The 19,472-nt window shown below is 31.8% G+C and overlaps 1 protein-coding gene and 1 pseudogene across 1 annotated transcript; both read right to left on the reverse strand.

The window, feature by feature from the left end:
• Positions 1–2,426: 2,426 nt before the first annotated feature.
• Positions 2,427–13,217, reverse strand: LOC138907890 (probable polygalacturonase At1g80170). The gene is made up of 14 exons (XM_070198512.1): positions 13,176–13,217; positions 12,622–12,792; positions 12,397–12,423; positions 11,679–11,753; positions 11,494–11,610; positions 5,041–5,175; positions 4,745–4,865; positions 4,174–4,346; positions 3,949–3,975; positions 3,402–3,609; positions 3,224–3,305; positions 3,002–3,110; positions 2,754–2,870; positions 2,427–2,660 (listed from the first exon to the last, which is right to left on the reverse strand). Exons 1-14 carry the CDS (start codon positions 13,215–13,217, stop codon positions 2,427–2,429), a joined length of 1,638 nt encoding a protein of 545 aa, XP_070054613.1.
• A 1,866-nt stretch (positions 13,218–15,083) lies between these two features.
• Positions 15,084–17,378, reverse strand: LOC138907891 (pectinesterase-like; annotated as a pseudogene).
• Between the last annotated feature and the right edge of the window lie 2,094 nt (positions 17,379–19,472).

Below are 19,472 nucleotides of genomic sequence, written 5' to 3' on the forward strand. Positions count from 1 at the left end.
GAGAGAATGAGTGTAACAACTGTTTTGCTCGGTAGCTTTGGTATTATATGTGAAATAATATGGTTTGAGTAATGATAATGTTGGTTAAAGACGGATGGTTTATATGCATAGGCAAATTATAATGCCTTAGCTCGATTCCGATAACTATCAATGTGTTGTTTTACATGTCATAGCACGGTATATTTCCATTTTAACATAGAAATAGTTAATGCATGTTTATCGTAAAGATTACCTATAGCATACCTTATAATTGTGTAAATCTTTTTTATAATTCCTTAGCTTGATTCCGATAATTATCGAGGTATAGTTTCCATTTTTAACATAGTAATAGTTCATATTTATTAAAGAAATTTATCTATAATTACTTTATAAGTGATCGGATTGTGTAATTTTTTCTTTGCCCCGTTACTGTGTTAAACTTAAATTCTATCCTATCGAATTTATATACGGTAAGTGTAATTTTACGTGTCATGATATTTATAGTTGCCATAATTACGACAATTTACTATAATTTGATTGTGTACATAATATATTTTTTTGGCATTACCTTTATCCAATTTGACGCATCATTAATATGTCCGACCATCTTTATCCCAATTGAAATTCAATAACGTTTAGTACCTTGATCCCTACTTTAACAAAACCGTAGTGCTATTTGCAAGCTGCTCCACTTAATTGCAGAATATTCCTCAATTTTTCTATGTAATCAACCTATTTAGCATGTTATTTATTTAAACTTTTCCATCATATTTTAGTTTAAACTATTAAACTTTTCTTGCCGTTTTGTACTGATATTTAGACATTGGCTGTAATAGTTTTAAATACTTATACGCTCATGACTTGGTGATACCCCGATGTTTGGGACTCGTTTTTCCGCACTTTGTTCCAAATTTGAGTTTAAATTTGATTTTATAAAAAATTTCTGATATGGAAAGCTTTACATTACTTTTATATTTAGTTTGAAAGTATTTTTGGGAAGGTCGGCTTGCCTAGTACCACCGATAGGCGCCATCACGACACGCTAGGTTTTGGGGTCGTGACAGCATTTTAAGGCAAACTTAAGGAACCAAGTGTTCCGATTTCAACCCGAACACCTCCAAATCCCGAACACCTCCAAATCTCGAACCAACCATCCCCGCAAGTCATAAATTAATAAAAGCACATACAAGGAGTTTTATTTAGGAGAACGAGGTACTAAAAGTCAAAATGACCGGTTGGGTCATTACAGCGGACACACTACCTTCCCGAGACCCCACTAGTGAGATTTTTTACTGGGTCATCATTGTTGTTATAGTGGTAAATCCCCCATCAACCTGAGTGTTGGTTTGATTAAGAAAAAATAGTTAGTACGTAGTATAAGTTGTTGTACTATGATTTATTGCCTGTGGGGAAAATATAATTATCTACTTTGTGAAAAAATTATATCTTTTCTCTCTTTATATGTATACTGTTGCGAAAAATCGTGGGTTAACTCGTATACAATTATACATAAAGCAAATAGATAAGAAAAAAATACACAAGCATTTAAACCTAATCCTCGGGCATAAGCAGAGAGTTTTCCACGATGAATTTTATGAATGATACCCCATACTTCAAATTAACCATAATTGCACCAAAGTTCATCACAAAACGGCATGCATGCTCACAGAACAAAAACATGCATTGGTTTAGTTCTCAAATCAGTAATTTATTCCGAGATTCAAAAAGAGCAATATACTCTATACTTCTTGGAGAAAAGAAATATTAAACAAACATCTTATATTAAATAGATGCGCATAAATAATATTTTCAATTAGGAACTCAAAACAAACATTTATTGAATTTGATTTTTGATATATATTTAAAGAAAATAAAATATGAGTTATCTCAAAAAGAATAGTATTTGGGCAACTAAAAATGCCATAAAGCTAAGGGGAATGTGGCAAAGAGAGTTTGCTTTTGAAAGGACAAAATGTTTTTGTAGCGCCCAGAGTAGCCACTAAAAGCCTTACTGTCGCCCCAAAAAGTTGGCCTGGCTTGTCGCGCCTATTAGCGGCGACCTACTATGCCGATTTTAAGTAGCACGGTTAAGGCTGTTACTGGCGACTTTGTTCGTCACAAAAATATTTTATAATTTCATTGATTCCGCCTACTTAAAATTGAATTAAGATACATAAAATTGAAACAAAGAAATAGAGAGAGTAATTAAAATACCAGACTTATAATAATCACAATAAATGAAATTACTTTATATATGCATCCATCTTGTCATTGACTCCGCCTACGTACCAACTTTACATATTAAACCAAATACTATAAAAAAACGAAAACTATATATATATATATATCTATATCTAATTTTAACTAGAACTCCTACTTCATATATTTAGAGGCTAAATGTGCAGAAACGGATCCATAATTTAAGGTTTACAGGTTCCTACAAAGACCTACGATGTAATTAAACAAGGACCATCAGGTTCAATTCCATACTGTTGGCCATGAGCATTCTTACAATATGCTGTAACTTTCCCTTTAGGAGTTGCTGATGTTAGCTGTATATGTTGCAGTGTTATATCAGTGCATGGCACTGAATTACTACAGTTCAAGTTTATTGCTATATCTATACTTGATGTTCCTGTCATGTTTTCATAAACAACATTGCTAATGTGTACTCCTGTTGGCTGTGATGAAAAAAAAAAAACACTCATGAGTTCAATATTAATTCGAACTATGTATACATATGCAAAAAAAAAAAAAAAGTTAACTTGTATTACCATTTCCTTGCAGGTTCCTCGAACATCACAATAGTTTTGGTCAATAATAATAGGGTTGTCCACAGAGTCGAATTCAAGATTCTCAAATCGGACATCTCGTACATATCCTGTGCCAACCTATTCATATATTTAATAAGAAGTCAATTTTTTTATTCTTGTTCTGATTTTTCCCAGTTGAGTTATACCATGACCTGGTCCACAATGGATATTGGATATATTAAATATATATATATCTACATTATATGTACCTGCCATGTCTTGATACGAGCTCCATTTGTTGTTCCAGAGAAGAAAGAATTCCTCACATTGATATTCTCTACTTGAGCAAAATTACCACTTTTTCCTAAGCTTCCAATGCTGTGATCAATATATAAGCAGTACAATTAACATTAGGACTTTTGGAATATAATCTTGACTTATTAAAAAAATACGTATTAAGTAATTAAGTACTTTAGAGAATCAGAAACAACCTTATACCATGACCTGGTCCACAATGGATATCGGATATATTAACATAAGAGCTATGATCTCCAATCGAAATACAATCATCCCCTGTCCATCACAAGGCCAAATTAAACAAGTCAAGCCCAAACACAAGGGCGACAATAATTTTGAAGAGTGCGAGCAATATAGGTTAAGAACACGTACCGGAACTTATATTAGAATTGGTAATGGTCACAGATTGAGAAGATTGAATATGAATGCCATCGGTATTTGGAGAATATCCTGGAGACTGTATAAATACATGATCGACCTTGAAATCATTGCAACCCCTAACAAGTATATGAGTTTGTGAACTATTGACAAAGTTGATGTTGCTTATGGAACTTTTATTGCATGAAATGAACTTCATGGCCTGTGGAATATAATTTACGTATTAGTGAAATTAAATGGAGTTTATCAATTCTCTTACGGGTCGTTTGGTTGGGATCAGAAACATGTTATCCCAGGAGTAATTATTTCGGGATTAGTTATCTGGGACTGTTATCACACTCTCTTATAGGGATAAAAATAACACTACAATCTAGGGATAACTAATTTCAGGATTAGTTATACTGCGATTTTATCCAACCAAACGTGAGATAAACTCGTATCAAATTAATTCCGAAATTAATTATCCATTATCCCTCGTACCAAACGAGTCTTTAGAGTTAATTAAAAATTTAAAATTAGAGGGTGTCAAGAGAAAACTTACAGTAGGAGCTAATTTTGTGCATCCTTGCTGAAAAACAAAAGGAGTGTAAAATTGTGAATACATAACTAATAACATTAATCATGAGGGAAGATTAGTATTATGTCTTACTTGAATTAATTTTCATACATATATACTTTTGATTTTCTAAACACGACAAATTATTTGAAATATAATTTACTTTTCACTAAAGTAAAAGATAAAAAAAGAGTCGAGAAAATACCATACCAAATTAGGATGGTGTCTACAAGATTGATCCCACCATTCTTTTCCTTGGCCATCAATGGTTCCCAAGCCATCAACATATAAACCACTAACATATTTGAAAGCCAACCATTGACTAGCATCTTGTCCACTCCATATACTAGGTGAGTTTGGTGCAACAAGTTTCCCTGATATCTCTATATACGAGGAGTAATAGGAATTAAGAAAATATTAATGATTTAATACTACTCCCTTCGTTCCACTTTATGTGACATAATTCGAAATGTGAGTTAAATAGACTAATTTTCAGTATGAATTTGAGCATAAAGTTTTTAACTTTTTCTTTTGAAATAAAATTTACATATTTAGAAATTATATAAAAAATATAATAAGCCACAATAGTTAGTTATTCAATATATTTAAAAAGCATTTAAGAAAAACATGCTCAAAGATTTTTTTTTTTTTTTGACTTTTCAAAGAGTAAATTTGTCGCATTAAGTAGAACATATATAGGGAGTATTTGTTACGACTCTTTTCAAAAAAAAAAAAAAAGGAATATATTCAAGTTCTTAATATACCACAAATTTGATGTTGCCAGAATTGCAGGGGCCACTAAACATTACAGGATTAAGTAAAAATATCTTATTAGGAGGAATAATCAGTTCAGGAGATCGAGCTGATGACGAACATGCATGGTTCCATGCATTAAGGAAAGCCTGGAAATAAACGAAAATAATTCTTTAATCAATATACTAAAGCGAAAATAGAATATATATATATATATATATATATATATATATATATATATATATATATATATATATATATATATATATATATTGTAGTTAATGGTAATAAAAGGAAAGAACATATAAATTAAACAAGACTTACTTTAGAATTGTCAGTAATTCCATCAGCAGTAGCTCCATAATCAAGGACATTAAAACTGTTTGCGTTGCTAATTAATCTTGCACATGATATGCTAGCATTTGTTAAGCTAAGAATGAGCAAGAGGGCCAAAGTTTTCTACAAAAAAAGGAAAAGGAAAAGAAAAAAAAAAGAACAGAATATGCATGCAGAAAGTTAGAAATTTAATGAACGTGCATGGCAAAGAAATAAACACCTCAACAAAAAAATATATATTTAAGGCATACTATCATGTAAAATTTCAGCGGTTATTTAGTAATAAAATAAAAGAGAGAGAAAAGTAAAAGCAATAAAGAGGAAGATAATGAGTTTCAAGAAAATATTTACCATGGTGTATGAAGAATTAGAGGAACACATTTGAAACTACTGATTGTCTGCACCATGACCAAAAAAGTTAGTTCAAGGTGTTATAAAAAACAAATTTAAAAAAATATTTCTCAAAATTATCAGAATAGAAATAATATTTAACTGTATAAGAAGAAATTTAAAAAATCTAGTGAGGACTAGAACAACTTTTAAACTTTACAGAAATTAGCTTCTCTAGGAATGAACTAACATGCCAAATTGTCAATAATAGGAACAACTTTTAAACTTTAGAAAAAACTTTACAAGAAAAATGATGGACGAAATGGCCTTAATTTTATATAATAAAGGCATGCATGTGTTTTTTAGTACTATAACAAAGCTTTTAGAACTTAAAGTAGCAATATTTGGACTCGTACCCTTGGCATTACTACGAATTAAAAAAAAAAAAAAAACTAACTTCAAACGAACAATCGTACAGTAAGAAGTTGCTATATTTTGTATGCAATGAAAAATAAAGAAATTATTGTGCATGCATGAGAAACGATAGTAGCTATACCTTTTTCCAAGAGTATTATTTTTGTCAATTGTGATCTAACATCTATATATAGTGAGAAATATGTATACGAGATAAGTACATCGTTTTATATGATGAGTCGTGAGTGTGTCATCAGTAACAGTCTGCTTATAAGTATAAGAAAGACGAATGTATATATAAAAGCTAAATAGTAGTAAATTAAGCATATATCTCGTGTAAGAGATAGATACAAGCATATAAGTGTCCTAATAGATTCGTCGTTGAGGATGGAAAGAAGAAATTTTCCTTCTTTTAATTTCTTGCTAACTTTTTCTATTAATAATAGTGTTGAACAATATCGGATTTAGGTTACCAATCAATATTGTATTAAATAAACTTGCATTTGGTTTTTTAAAAATGAATTGATTATATAAATATTTTCACACAGTCAATCTATAACTATAAACTCAAAAATTTAACAGGATATGAGCACAAAAACCTTATTATTTAAGAAACACTTCATTAACGAGACATGAGCACAGAACCTTTATCATTGCCTCGTCCATCTCATCAAACATAACTGAAAAATGAATATCTAATTTTTTTTTACGATCCTTCCACCTCAATGTATGTGACCATTTCGCTTCTTGAGATTTAAATTATATGAACTTTAATTGATATTTTAAACTATAAATTTTTTTATCATATTTACATGAGAAAAATTATAACTTATAGTTTTTATATATAATTTTGAATATCTGAATTTTAATTTTAAAATATTAAACTCATCTAATTTAATGTAACTTTTTTAAAGATTAGTTAAATTGACTTACGAGAAATGAAAAATATCACATAAATAAGGACCGATAGAGTAAGACATGCATGGAAAACGACTTAATCAACATAAATCGTTAAAAGACTATTGACATGAGAGTTACTTGTTGCATAGTACGTACTCCCTTTGTTACACTTTATGCGGCTTGATTCCGAATTGGAGATTCAAAGTTCTTAATTTTGAGCATAAATGATACATTAGGGAAAGAAATTAAGGCCAACTTTTAGCAGGAATGCGGATTCTTGTACCAGCCTTCTCTTAAAACAGATTATATTTTTGCGAAGACAAGTAATTCATTCGGTCATTTTACACTTTGACAACTGAACTCAAAGTTTAAGAATATTATAAAGATATTTTTAATTTTACGATCTTAAATAAAATGTGTATAGCATATCAAAAAGATCATTTGAATCGTGTGGTAAACACGTCGTGAAATTTGAAATATCATTAAGGATAAAATGAGAATGTTAGAAACAACGTCAGAACTAAGTAGTATGAAGTGAATTCAACCGAACACCTTCGCCCAAAAAATTCAGTTATATGTGAGCTTTTTACTCCCCTTGTACATGAAAAAAAGAGAGTCAAGTTTCGTAGTAAAGTTCAAATTCGCTTTAGGTCATAGGTTCAAATTCCAACTGTGACATCTTATAATACTTTTGAATCCCCTCATATAAATTTATAGTTCATCCGATGCCAATGTTTAGAAAACATACTACTAATTAAATATAGAAAAATGATTGTTATTTTTAAATAGATTAAGTAAGACACATAAATTGAAACACAAAAATTAATAAAATGCCAGACTTATAATAATAACAATAAACTAAAATTATATTTATATATGCATTCATCTTCTCATTGACATCACCTAAGTACCAAATTTACATGATGTTAAACCAAATACTAATTAAAAAAAAAGGAAATCTATACTATATCTTTCTAAAGGAAATATATTGTTTATTGTTTATTAATTGGGATAAAAGTGAAACATCCTGTAGCTCACGTTCACACTCAAAATGGCGTTGTAAAATATTTGATTAAACGTCTTCAATTGATAGCAAGACAATTACTCATGAAAAAAAGGTTGCCCACTTCTGTTTGGGGTCATGTCATTTTGCATGTAGCAATGCTAGTTCGTCTCAGACCGATAAATTATCATAAATATTTCCGTTGCAATTAGTTTCGGCTCATAAGCCTAATATATCATGTTTAAGAATTTTTGGGTGTGCAGTATATGTGCCTGTAGCACAGCCATATCGCACCAAGATGGGCAAGTAGCACATAACATGACATAATGGTCTCAACAAGGTACTTGTCCTAAAATAGAACTCGACCCTTGTGTCGATAGCTGCTAAGTCAAATGCACATGATGCAAATAAAGCGTAACCTACTAGGGATATTCATTGCTTGTGGCTTGTTCTTCTAAGTTTGTAAATCCTAAAGGAGATGGTATCTAGACCTGGCTTACCCGGGCAGACAACCCGAGCCGAGGAGCGTCAAGCATTACCAGTAGTAGAACAGCACTGGCTAGCTAACGGCTCTCCCGCCTAAACATGTGTGACCAAATCCTTCACCAGAAACTGGTAGGCTAACTGACTTTATCTCAAGACAGAAATTTTGTGATGCTGGTAGGCAAACACAACATAACTAATTATCAGAAGACTCAGAGGGATGCGAGGAAAGATACAATTTATATGTACAGTTCAACAATATCAAAACGGTAAAAACTCGACAAGTAACACATTAGGCTCAAATAAATCACAATATATACAAAAATTAATAAAGCCAAATGAAGTCAATGAACAAGCTCGAATTCTTGAAAGTTCCCCAGCAGAGTCGCCAGAGCTGTCACACCCCTTTTCTACCCCAAAACGATAATGGTGTGTCATATGAATTGGGTTAAAGAGTTTTTTCAATTAAAGTGACAAACTTGAGTAGGGATTATTTTACTTACAGAGTCACCACTTGGAATTGAGTTTTGGGGTATTCCAAGTCACCTTTTATTTGAATCCCTAGTCAAAGGAAGGTTTGACTCTATTATTATTGGTCTGCGAAAACAAAGTCCGGGTAAGGAATTCTGTTGACCGGGGAGAAGGTGTAAGGCATTCCCCGAGTCCCGTGGTTCTAGCACGGTCGCTTTATTGACTACAATTTGGCTTGAATTAATTTGGAATAAACTGTGATTTATTGGTTTTCATATTTTTACCTAATCGCTTTTTATTTTTTATTTTTATTAATTTTTTTTTAAAAAAACAAAACGTGTTGACATAACCACGCTACACAGGCGAATGCATGATCGAATAACAAAATTAATTAACCTATCATAATTGCGACTCGCAAGCGTATCCGAAATTATGACAATCAATTATTTGTAATACTTTAAAGAAATTACTACATTTGAGCAAATTAATTCTTGAAAATTATTTTTATCAACTATCGCGCTACGCAAGCAAATCCGTAATTTTAGCAAAGGATTAATTAAATTAAAAAAAATTTAACTAAAACTAATGGGTATGGTATGAGATTATTGAAACTAATTTAATGTAAGTTAAACATCACGCTACACAAGCGAGTTCGTGAATAAAAAAAAGAGGTTAAAACACGCCTACTAGTTGCCTAGTAGCTTGAATTAATTATTAAGGTGATTAAGTTAATGAGTTATTCTAATTACAGAACAAATTTATTTTTTCTATTGGAAAGTAATTATGTGAACAACCATGGTGTTAAACTTGGGCCAACCTTTATTACTAAAAGAAAATGGGTAGCTGCTGAAATTTACTTGGCCCAACTCTCTTCTTTAATTGATCACCACCAAAACAGACTATTTGAGTCTCATGTCCCTTTATATTTTCCTAAATTCCAGCACTTATTCAAAGGCCAATTGCTATCCCTTACTGGCCATTGATGGTTGATTGAAGACAAAAATCATATTTTTATAACTAATAATAAGTATTTAAAAGAAGTAACCTATTAATATAAAATAAACTAGCCTAAACATGCATACAGGAAGATATGAACAAATTATTTCCATGACAAGAATTTAGGCAGTAGATTCTTACAAAAAAAAACACTTCACAATTATCTTTAAGCTAATTATGCCTGTAGACATAAAATGTATCAACTTCCACCAAACCTTGTATACATGAACATTACGAGGAAACAATAAACCATATACGAAAATATTCAAGTAAAGTTCAATCATGGGAGATTTTTACCAAGATTTTTAATGAAGTAAAATCAATTCTTTCCTTAATAGGGACTGCTGCACCTACACTAAAAAAAAAACTTGACAAGTATGAATTCAAAACTATATACGTACTTCATTGCTTCAGCCATCCATATTTACTACCATAGCTCAAATTATTCATATATGACAAACAAAGATGAATCAAGACTGTTGAATAATTTCAAATAAAGACTCCAAAACCATGCATTCTTTATTCATATGAAACAATTCAAAAGCTACAATAGAAGAAGAAATACCTAAATGTTGAAATGCTAGAGCAACAACGACGAGAAGCCAGCAGAAAAATTCAAATCAAATACCCCAGCAGCAGCGAATATCAAAAACTCCAACAACCCAGATAATGCTTGAGCCAACAGACAAAAAAAATAGAAGCTAAACACCAAAGGAGACTCGTTTCATTTTTGGAACGTACAAAGAGAGAACTGAAAGCTATTTTAGCTACTGTTTTATTTCTCTCTGATGTTGTATTTTTCTTTAGAGTGTAAAGGATGATGGCTAAGTGTGTTAGAGTGTGTTTTGGAGCTGGAATTCTGCTGAGTTTTGAAAGTTGTTTTTGGGGTGGTTTTCCGCTGGTTGAAGGTGGCAGTAGGGAGATGAAGGTGAGCGGACGCTAGTTTTCAAAACGGGAGGGTCCTGTGATTTTTTCCTCTTTTCAGAAGAAAGGAATTGGGCTGTTTTAAATGGGTAGGGAGAGTGGTATGGAGTTTGTGAGTGAGGAGACAAGCATGGGGGGCAAGGAAAAGTGAAGAGGGGACCAAGTGTAGGGGACAAAGCATGGGGGACAAAATATGCGGGACAAGTATGGGGGACAAGCATGGGGGACAAAGAAAAGTGGAGTGAGGACACGTCTGGGAAGATGGGAGCGGGAAATATTCAAGCACGGTAAAAAATTAGGTGCTCACAGCGCCCAAAGTCGCCACTAAAAGCCTTACTGTCGCCCCAAAAAGTTGGTCTGGCTTGTCGTGCCTTTTAGCGGTGACCTACTATGCTGATTTTAAGTAGCACGGTTAAGGCTGTTATTGGCGACTCTGTTCGTCACTAAAGCATTTTATAATTTCATTCATTCCGCTTACTTAAAATTGAAATTAAGATACATAAAATTGAAATAAAGAAATAGAGAGAGTAATTAAAATACCAGACTTATAATAATCATAATAAATAGAATTACTTTATATATGCATTCATCTTGTCATTGACTCCGCCTACGTACCAACTTTACATATTAAACCAAATACTATAAAAAACGAAATCTATATATATATCTTTCTAATTTTAACTAGAACTCCTACTTCATATATTTAGAGGCTAAATGTGCAGAAACGGATCCATAATTTAAAGTTTACAGGTTCCTACAAAGACCTACAGTGTAATTAAACAAGGACCATCAGGTTCAATTCCATACTGTTGGCCATGAGCATTCTTACAATATGCTGTAACTTTCCCTTTAGGAGTTGCAGTGTTATATATCAGTGCATGGCACTGAATTACTACAGTTCAAGTTTATTGCTATATTACCATTTCCTTGCAGGTTCCTCGAACATCACAATAGTTTTGGTCAATAATAATAGGGTTGTCCACAGAGTCGAATTCAAGATTCTCAAATCGGACATCTCGTACATATCCTGTGCCAACCTATTCATATATTTAATAAGAAGTCAATTTTTTTATTCTTGTTCTGATTTTTCCCAGTTGAGTTATACCATGACCTGGTCCACAATGGATATTGGATATATTAACATAAGAACTATGATCTCCAATCGAAATACAATCATCCCCTGTCCATCACAAGGCCAAATTAAACAAGTCAAGCCCAAACACAAGGGCGACAATAATTTTAAAGAGTGCGAGCAATATAGGTTAAGAACACGTACCGGAACTTATATTAGAATTGGTAATGGTCACAGATTGAGAAGATTGAATATGAATGTCATCGGTATTTGGAAAATATCCTGAAGACTGTATGAATACATGATCGACCTTGAAATCATTGCAACCCCTAACAAGTATATGAGTTTGTGAACTATTGACAAAGTTGATGTTGCTTATGGAACTTTTATTTCATGAAATGAACTTCATGGCCTGTGGAATATAATTTACGTATTAGTGAAATTAAATGGAATTTATCAATTCTCTTACGGATCGTTTGGTTGGGATCAGAAACAAGTTATCCCAGGAGTAATTATTTCGGGATTAGTTATATGGGACTGTTATCACACTCTCTTATAGGGATAAAAATAACACTACAATCTAGGGATAACTAATTTCAGGATTAGTTATACTGCGATTTTATCCAACCAAACGTGAGATAGACTCGTATCAAATTAATTTCGAAATTAATTATCCATTATCCCTCGTACCAAACGAGCCTTTAGAGTTAATTAAAAATTTAAAATTAGAGGGTGTCAAGAGAAAACTTACAGTAGGAGCTAATTTTGTGCATCCTTGCTGAAAAACAAAAGGAGTGTAAAATTGTGAATACATAACTAATAACATTAATCATGAGGGAAGATTAGTATTATGTCTTACTTGAATTAATTTTCATACATATATACTTTTGATTTTCTAAACACGACAAATTATTTGAAATATAATTTACTTTTCACTAAAGTAAAAGATAAAAAAAGAGTCGAGAAAATACCATACCAAATTAGGATGGTGTCTACAAGATTGATCCCACCATTCTTTTCCTTGGCCATCAATGGTTCCCAAGCCATCAACATATAAACCACTAACATATTTGAAAGCCAACCATTGACTAGCATCTTGTCCACTCCATATACTAGGTGAGTTTGGTGCAACAAGTCTCCCTGATATCTATATATACGAGGAGTAATAGGAATTAAGAAAATATTAATGATTTAATACTACTCCCTTCGTTCCACTTTATGTGACATAATTCGAAATGTGAGTTAAATAGACTAATTTTCAGTATGAATTTGAGCATAAAGTTTTTAACTTTTTCTTTTGAAATAAAATTTACATATTTAGAAATTATATAAAAAATATAATAAGCCACAATAGTTAGTTATTCAATATATTTAAAAAGCATTTAAGAAAAACATGCTCAAAGATTTTTTTTTTTTTTTGACTTTTCAAAGAGTAAATTTGTCGCATTAAGTAGAACATATATAGGGAGTATTTGTTACGACTCTTTTCAAAAAAAAAAAAAAAGGAATATATTCAAGTTCTTAATATACCACAAATTTGATGTTGCCAGAATTGCAGGGGCCACTAAACATTACAGGATTAAGTAAAAATATCTTATTAGGAGGAATAAACGAAAATAATTCTTTAATCAATATACTAAAGCGAAAAAAGAATATATATATATATATATATATATATATATATATATATATATATATATATATATATATTGTAGTTAATGGTAATAAAAGGAAAGAACATATAAATTAAACAAGACTTACTTAAGAATTGTCAGTAATTCCATCAGCAGTAGCTCCATAATCAAGGACATTAAAACTGTTTGCGTTGCTAATTAATCTTGCACATGATATGCTAGCATTTGTTAAGCTAAGAATGAGCAAGAGGGCCAAAGTTAGAAATTTAATGAACGTGCATGGCAAAGAAATAAACACCTCAACAAAAAAAAATATATTTAAGGCATACTATCATGTAAAATTTCAGCGGTTATTTAGTAATAAAATAAAAGAGAGAGAAAAGTAAAAGCAATAAAGAGGAAGATAATGAGTTTCAAGAAAATATTTACCATGGTGTATGAAGAATTAGAGGAACACATTTGAAACTACTGATTGTCTGCACCATGACCAAAAAAGTTAGTTCAAGAAATAATATTTAAAAAAGTTAGTTCAGAATAGAAATAATATTTAAGAAACACTTCATTAACGAGACATGAGCACAGAACCTTTATCATTGCCTCGTCCATCTCATCAAACATAACTGAAAAATGAATATCTAATTTTTTTTTACGATCCTTCCGCCTCAATGTATGTGACTATTTCGCTTCTTGAGATTTAAATTATATGAACTTTAATTGATATTTTAAACTATAAATTTTTTTATCATATTTACATGAGAAAAATTATAACTTATAGTTTTTATATATAGTTTTGAGTATCTAAATTTTAATTTTAAAATATTAAACTGATCTAATTTAATGTAACTTTTTTAAAGATTAGTTAAATTGACTTACGAGAAATGAAAAATATCACATAAATAAGGACCGATGGAGTAAGACATGCATGGAAAACGACTTAATCAACATAAATCGTTAAAAGACTATTGACATGAGAGTTACTTGTTGCATAGTACGTACTCCCTTTGTTACACTTTATGCGGCTTGATTCCGAATTGGAGATTCAAAGTTCTTAATTTTGATCATAAATGATACATTAGGGAAAGGAATTAAGGCCAACTTTTAGCAGGAATGCGGATTTTTGTACCAGCCTTCTCTTAAAACAGATTATATTTTTGCGAAGACAAGTAATTCATTCGGTCATTTTACACTTTGACAACTGAACTCAAAGTTTAAGAATATTATAAAGATATTTTTAATTTTACAATCTTAAATAAAATGTGTATAGCATATCAAAAAGATCATTTGAATTGTGTGGTAAACACGTCGTGAAATTTGAAATATCATTAAGGATAAAATGAGAATGTTAGAAACAACGTCAGAACTAAGTAGTATGAAGTGAATTCAACCGAACACCTTCACCCAAAAAATTCAGTTATATGTGAGCTTTTTACTCCCCTTGTACATGAAAAAAAGAGAGTCAAGTTTCGTAGTAAAGTTCAAATTCGCTTTAGGTCATAGGTTCAAATTCCAACTGTGACATCTTATAATACTTTTGAATCCCCTCATATAAATTTATAGTTCATCCGATGCCAATGTTTAGAAAACATACTACTAATTAAATATAGAAAAATGATTGTTATTTTTAAATAGATTAAGTAAGACACATAAATTGAAACACAAAAATTAATAAAATGCCAGACTTATAATAATAACAATAAACTAAAATTATATTTATATATGCATTCATCTTCTCATTGACATCACCTAAGTACCAAATTTACATGATGTTAAACCAAATACTAATTAAAAAAAAAGGAAATCTATACTATATCTTTCTAAAGGAAATATATTGTTTATTATATATATATATGCTAGATGTGTAGGGAACTCCAGTGGCCGGAAGCCATGAGTCTCCGGCCAAGAAGTTCCCTACAGAGAATTTTTCAGCTTCAGTAACGTTCGTTATCACGTGGTACCCTGGCCAATTTACCCTACCACCAGTTCCTGCACCAGCTCCAGTATTATTGTACTCACCATAGTACAAAGTTTGTAGGAAATCTCCACTCCAGGGTAACCAACCAGTTGCATCAATTAGGCCATCAATATTACTCTTCATAAATACTGTTGTTCAGTAATTCTTCCACGGCCTACCAAGATAACTCTTAAACAAATCTTGCACAGGTCTTAGGTCTGATGCTGCTGTTATATGAGAATTATGTATTATAATTCCAGTATTTTCATAAGGATATGTTTTTCCTTGCGCTGTGATAGTGTTTGACTGACCACTCTTTGGCTTTCTTACGTAAATATTGCAATTTTGGAACACTGCAGCTGCGTCTCCAAATATGAAATCTACTGTCCCATATATGTCACAATCGCGATAAAACTGTCGTTGTTTGTGTACATATAAGGTGTCTTGGTACCCTTTGAAACTGCAACGATAATATACTGATAAATCTGAGTCAGAACGAAGAGCAACTGCTTGGCCATTTTCAGGTCCTGCTGTATTTTCAAAGGTTATATCCTTAGCAATGAAGCCACCTCCAGAAACACCTAAGGCATAAATAGAAAACACAAAATAAAGGTCAAAACAATTAGTACGGTTTAGAATCTAATTAAGAAACCCTTTTATTGACTTTATGTAAATAAAACACTGTTTATTATACTTAATTTCTTGTTGGTATTTGAAATATGTATGTATGAATGTATGTATATATGTGTGTGTGTGAGTGTGTGTGTGTGTGAGATTGATCATATTATATTATTGATGAAAATTTGACAAGATGCATGCAATTGGTATACTTTGGTACGTAATACGTTTCTTTTATTGATGTACTATATATTGACCAATTAAGTGGATTTGTTTTGTATTTGGAATAAGAAAATCAATCAGCCCTTGTCTTAAATTTCTTATACATAAAGTGTTGTATTAAAGTGTACGTGCATGGAAATATAATTGATGCATGCAGGCGAGAGGAACTAATGAATATATATAGTGCAATAATTAACTCTTGTTCTTCTTTTTTATCTCTTATTTAAATAAATTTAATTGTTTAATTATAAATTCAATAACCCATTGAGAATTTCTCTAAAAACATTACAATAAACTTACCGAAAGTTGCAGAACCAAAAGTTGAATAGCCAGTACCATTACTTCTATTGCCACTGATAATTGTAGCATCAATCCCATCTCCAATGAACATCAAATTATTCATAGTATTCTCGATCTCCACATATTCTGTATAATTACCTCTTTTCACATATATCACAAATCTCCCTGTGCCATTCCTCATGCTATTTACTGCAGCTAAAGCTTCAGAAATAGTGTGATAATTCCCAGAACCATCTTGAGCCACCACGATATCGGCCTTTATTGGAGTTCCTTGCTGTAAAGGTTTCTTGTCGGGTGAAGTCAGGAATCCTAATAAGGGAATTTATAAATTATGTTAGAACTAAGAATATAACACTTGGAATTCAAACTTTCGACTTAAAGAAAATTTAGAATCACATTATTTACCAATATACTAACAATTTCCCCCATGTTTAAGGGGATTCACATTTTCTTACCGGTATGAGATTCAGTTGAACCCGCTTCAGACCATGCAACTCCGCCCCTAAGTAAACGTCGGCCCTTAAGTTGGGGATTTGTTGATAGTGAAGCTGAAGGTATAGCCGTGGCTTTGTTTATGGCAAGAGAGTTGCAAAGGTTTTCGGAGAAATCATTTAACACAGAGGGAAATTTCTCCAAATGTGATGATAATTGAAAATCATGGAATCCATTTAAGCATATTTGATGATTACCCATAGCTGCACTTAGCCATGTTTGAACATCATTTGTCTTACCAGAGTTGTTGATGGATTTGTTAAGTTGATAAAAAGTATCTTCATAAAGCTTTAAGCAATCAGCCCAAGCCAACTTCCCTAACTCATTGAATGAACTTATATTCATAGCTAAAATCTCCTTATGAGCATTTTCAGCTTGAGATAGGGTTACGCTAAGCAGGGTGGGAGCTGCAGTTCTGCCTACGAGTTCGGCAGAACACAGTAGCTTTAACCTAAATTCCAAAAGAAAGATAGGGAGCAAAAGAAAATACACACTTAAACTAATCAGTTTAGCCATGAGAGAATGAGTGTAACAACTGTTTTGCTCGGTAGCTTTGGTATTATATGTGAAATAATATGGTTTGAGTAATGATAATGTTGGTTAAAGACGGATGGTTTATATGCATAGGCAAATTATAATGCCTTAGCTCGATTCCGATAACTATCAATGTGTTGTTTTACATGTCATAGCACGGTATATTTCCATTTTAACATAGAAATAGTTAATGCATGTTTATCGTAAAGATTACCTATAGCATACCTTATAATTGTGTAAATCTTTTTTATAACTCCTTAGCTTGATTCCGATAATTATCGAGGTATAGTTTCCATTTTTAACATAGTAATAGTTCATATTTATTAAAGAAATTTATCTATAATTACTTTATAAGTGATCGGATTGTGTAATTTTTTCTTTGCCCCGTTACTGTGTTAAACTTAAATTCTATCCTATCGAATTTATATACGGTAAGTGTAATTTTACGTGTCATGATATTTATAGTTGCCATAATTACGACAATTTACTATAATTTGATTGTGTACATAATATATTTTTTTGGCATTACCTTTATCCAATTTGACGCATCATTAATATGTCCGACCATCTTTATCCCAATTGAAATTCAATAACGTTTAGTACCTTGATCCCTACTTTAACAAAACCGTAGTGCTATTTGCAAGCTGCTCCACTTAATTGCAGAATATTCCTCAATTTTTCTATGTAATCAACCTATTTAGCATGTTATTTATTTAAACTTTTCCATCATATTTTAGTTTAAACTATTAAACTTTTCTTGCCGTTTTGTACTGATATTTAGACATTGGCTGTAATAGTTTTAAATACTTATACGCTCATGACTTGGTGATACCCCGATGTTTGGGACTCGTTTTTCCGCACTTTGTTCCAAATTTGAGTTTAAATTTGATTTTATAAAAAATTTCTGATATGGAAAGCTTTACATTACTTTTATATTTAGTTTGAAAGTATTTTTGGGAAGGTCGGCTTGCCTAGTACCACCGATAGGCGCCATCACGACACGCTAGGTTTTGGGGTCGTGACAGCATTTTAAGGCAAACTTAAGGAACCAAGTGTTCCGATTTCAACCCGAACACCTCCAAATCCCGAACACCTCCAAATCTCGAACCAACCATCCCCGCAAGTCATAAATTAATAAAAGCACATACAAGGAGTTTTATTTAGGAGAACGAGGTACTAAAAGTCAAAATGACCGGTTGGGTCATTACAGCGGACACACTACCTTCCCGAGACCCCACTAGTGAGATTTTTTACTGGGTCATCATTGTTGTTATAGTGGTAAATCCCCCATCAACCTGAGTGTTGGTTTGATTAAGAAAAAATAGTTAGTACGTAGTATAAGTTGTTGTACTATGATTTATTGCCTGTGGGGAAAATATAATTATCTACTTTGTGAAAAAATTATATCTTTTCTCTCTTTATATGTATACTGTTGCGAAAAATCGTGGGTTAACTCGTATACAATTATACATAAAGCAAATAGATAAGAAAAAAATACACAAGCATTTAAACCTAATCCTCGGGCATAAGCAGAGAGTTTTCCACGATGAATTTTATGAATGATACCCCATACTTCAAATTAACCATAATTGCACCAAAGTTCATCACAAAACGGCATGCATGCTCACAGAACAAAAACATGCATTGGTTTAGTTCTCAAATCAGTAATTTATTCCGAGATTCAAAAAGAGCAATATACTCTATACTTCTTGGAGAAAAGAAATATTAAACAAACATCTTATATTAAATAGATGCGCATAAATAATATTTTCAATTAGGAACTCAAAACAAACATTTATTGAATTTGATTTTTGATATATATTTAAAGAAAATAAAATATGAGTTATCTCAAAAAGAATAGTATTTGGGCAACTAAAAATGCCATAAAGCTAAGGGGAATGTGGCAAAGAGAGTTTGCTTTTGAAAGGACAAAATGTTTTTGTAGCGCCCAGAGTAGCCACTAAAAGCCTTACTGTCGCCCCAAAAAGTTGGCCTGGCTTGTCGCGCCTATTAGCGGCGACCTACTATGCCGATTTTAAGTAGCACGGTTAAGGCTGTTACTGGCGACTTTGTTCG

Source organism: Nicotiana tomentosiformis, chromosome 3 (genome assembly GCF_000390325.3).
Source record: "Nicotiana tomentosiformis chromosome 3, ASM39032v3, whole genome shotgun sequence".
Taxonomy (NCBI): Eukaryota; Viridiplantae; Streptophyta; class Magnoliopsida; order Solanales; family Solanaceae; genus Nicotiana; species Nicotiana tomentosiformis.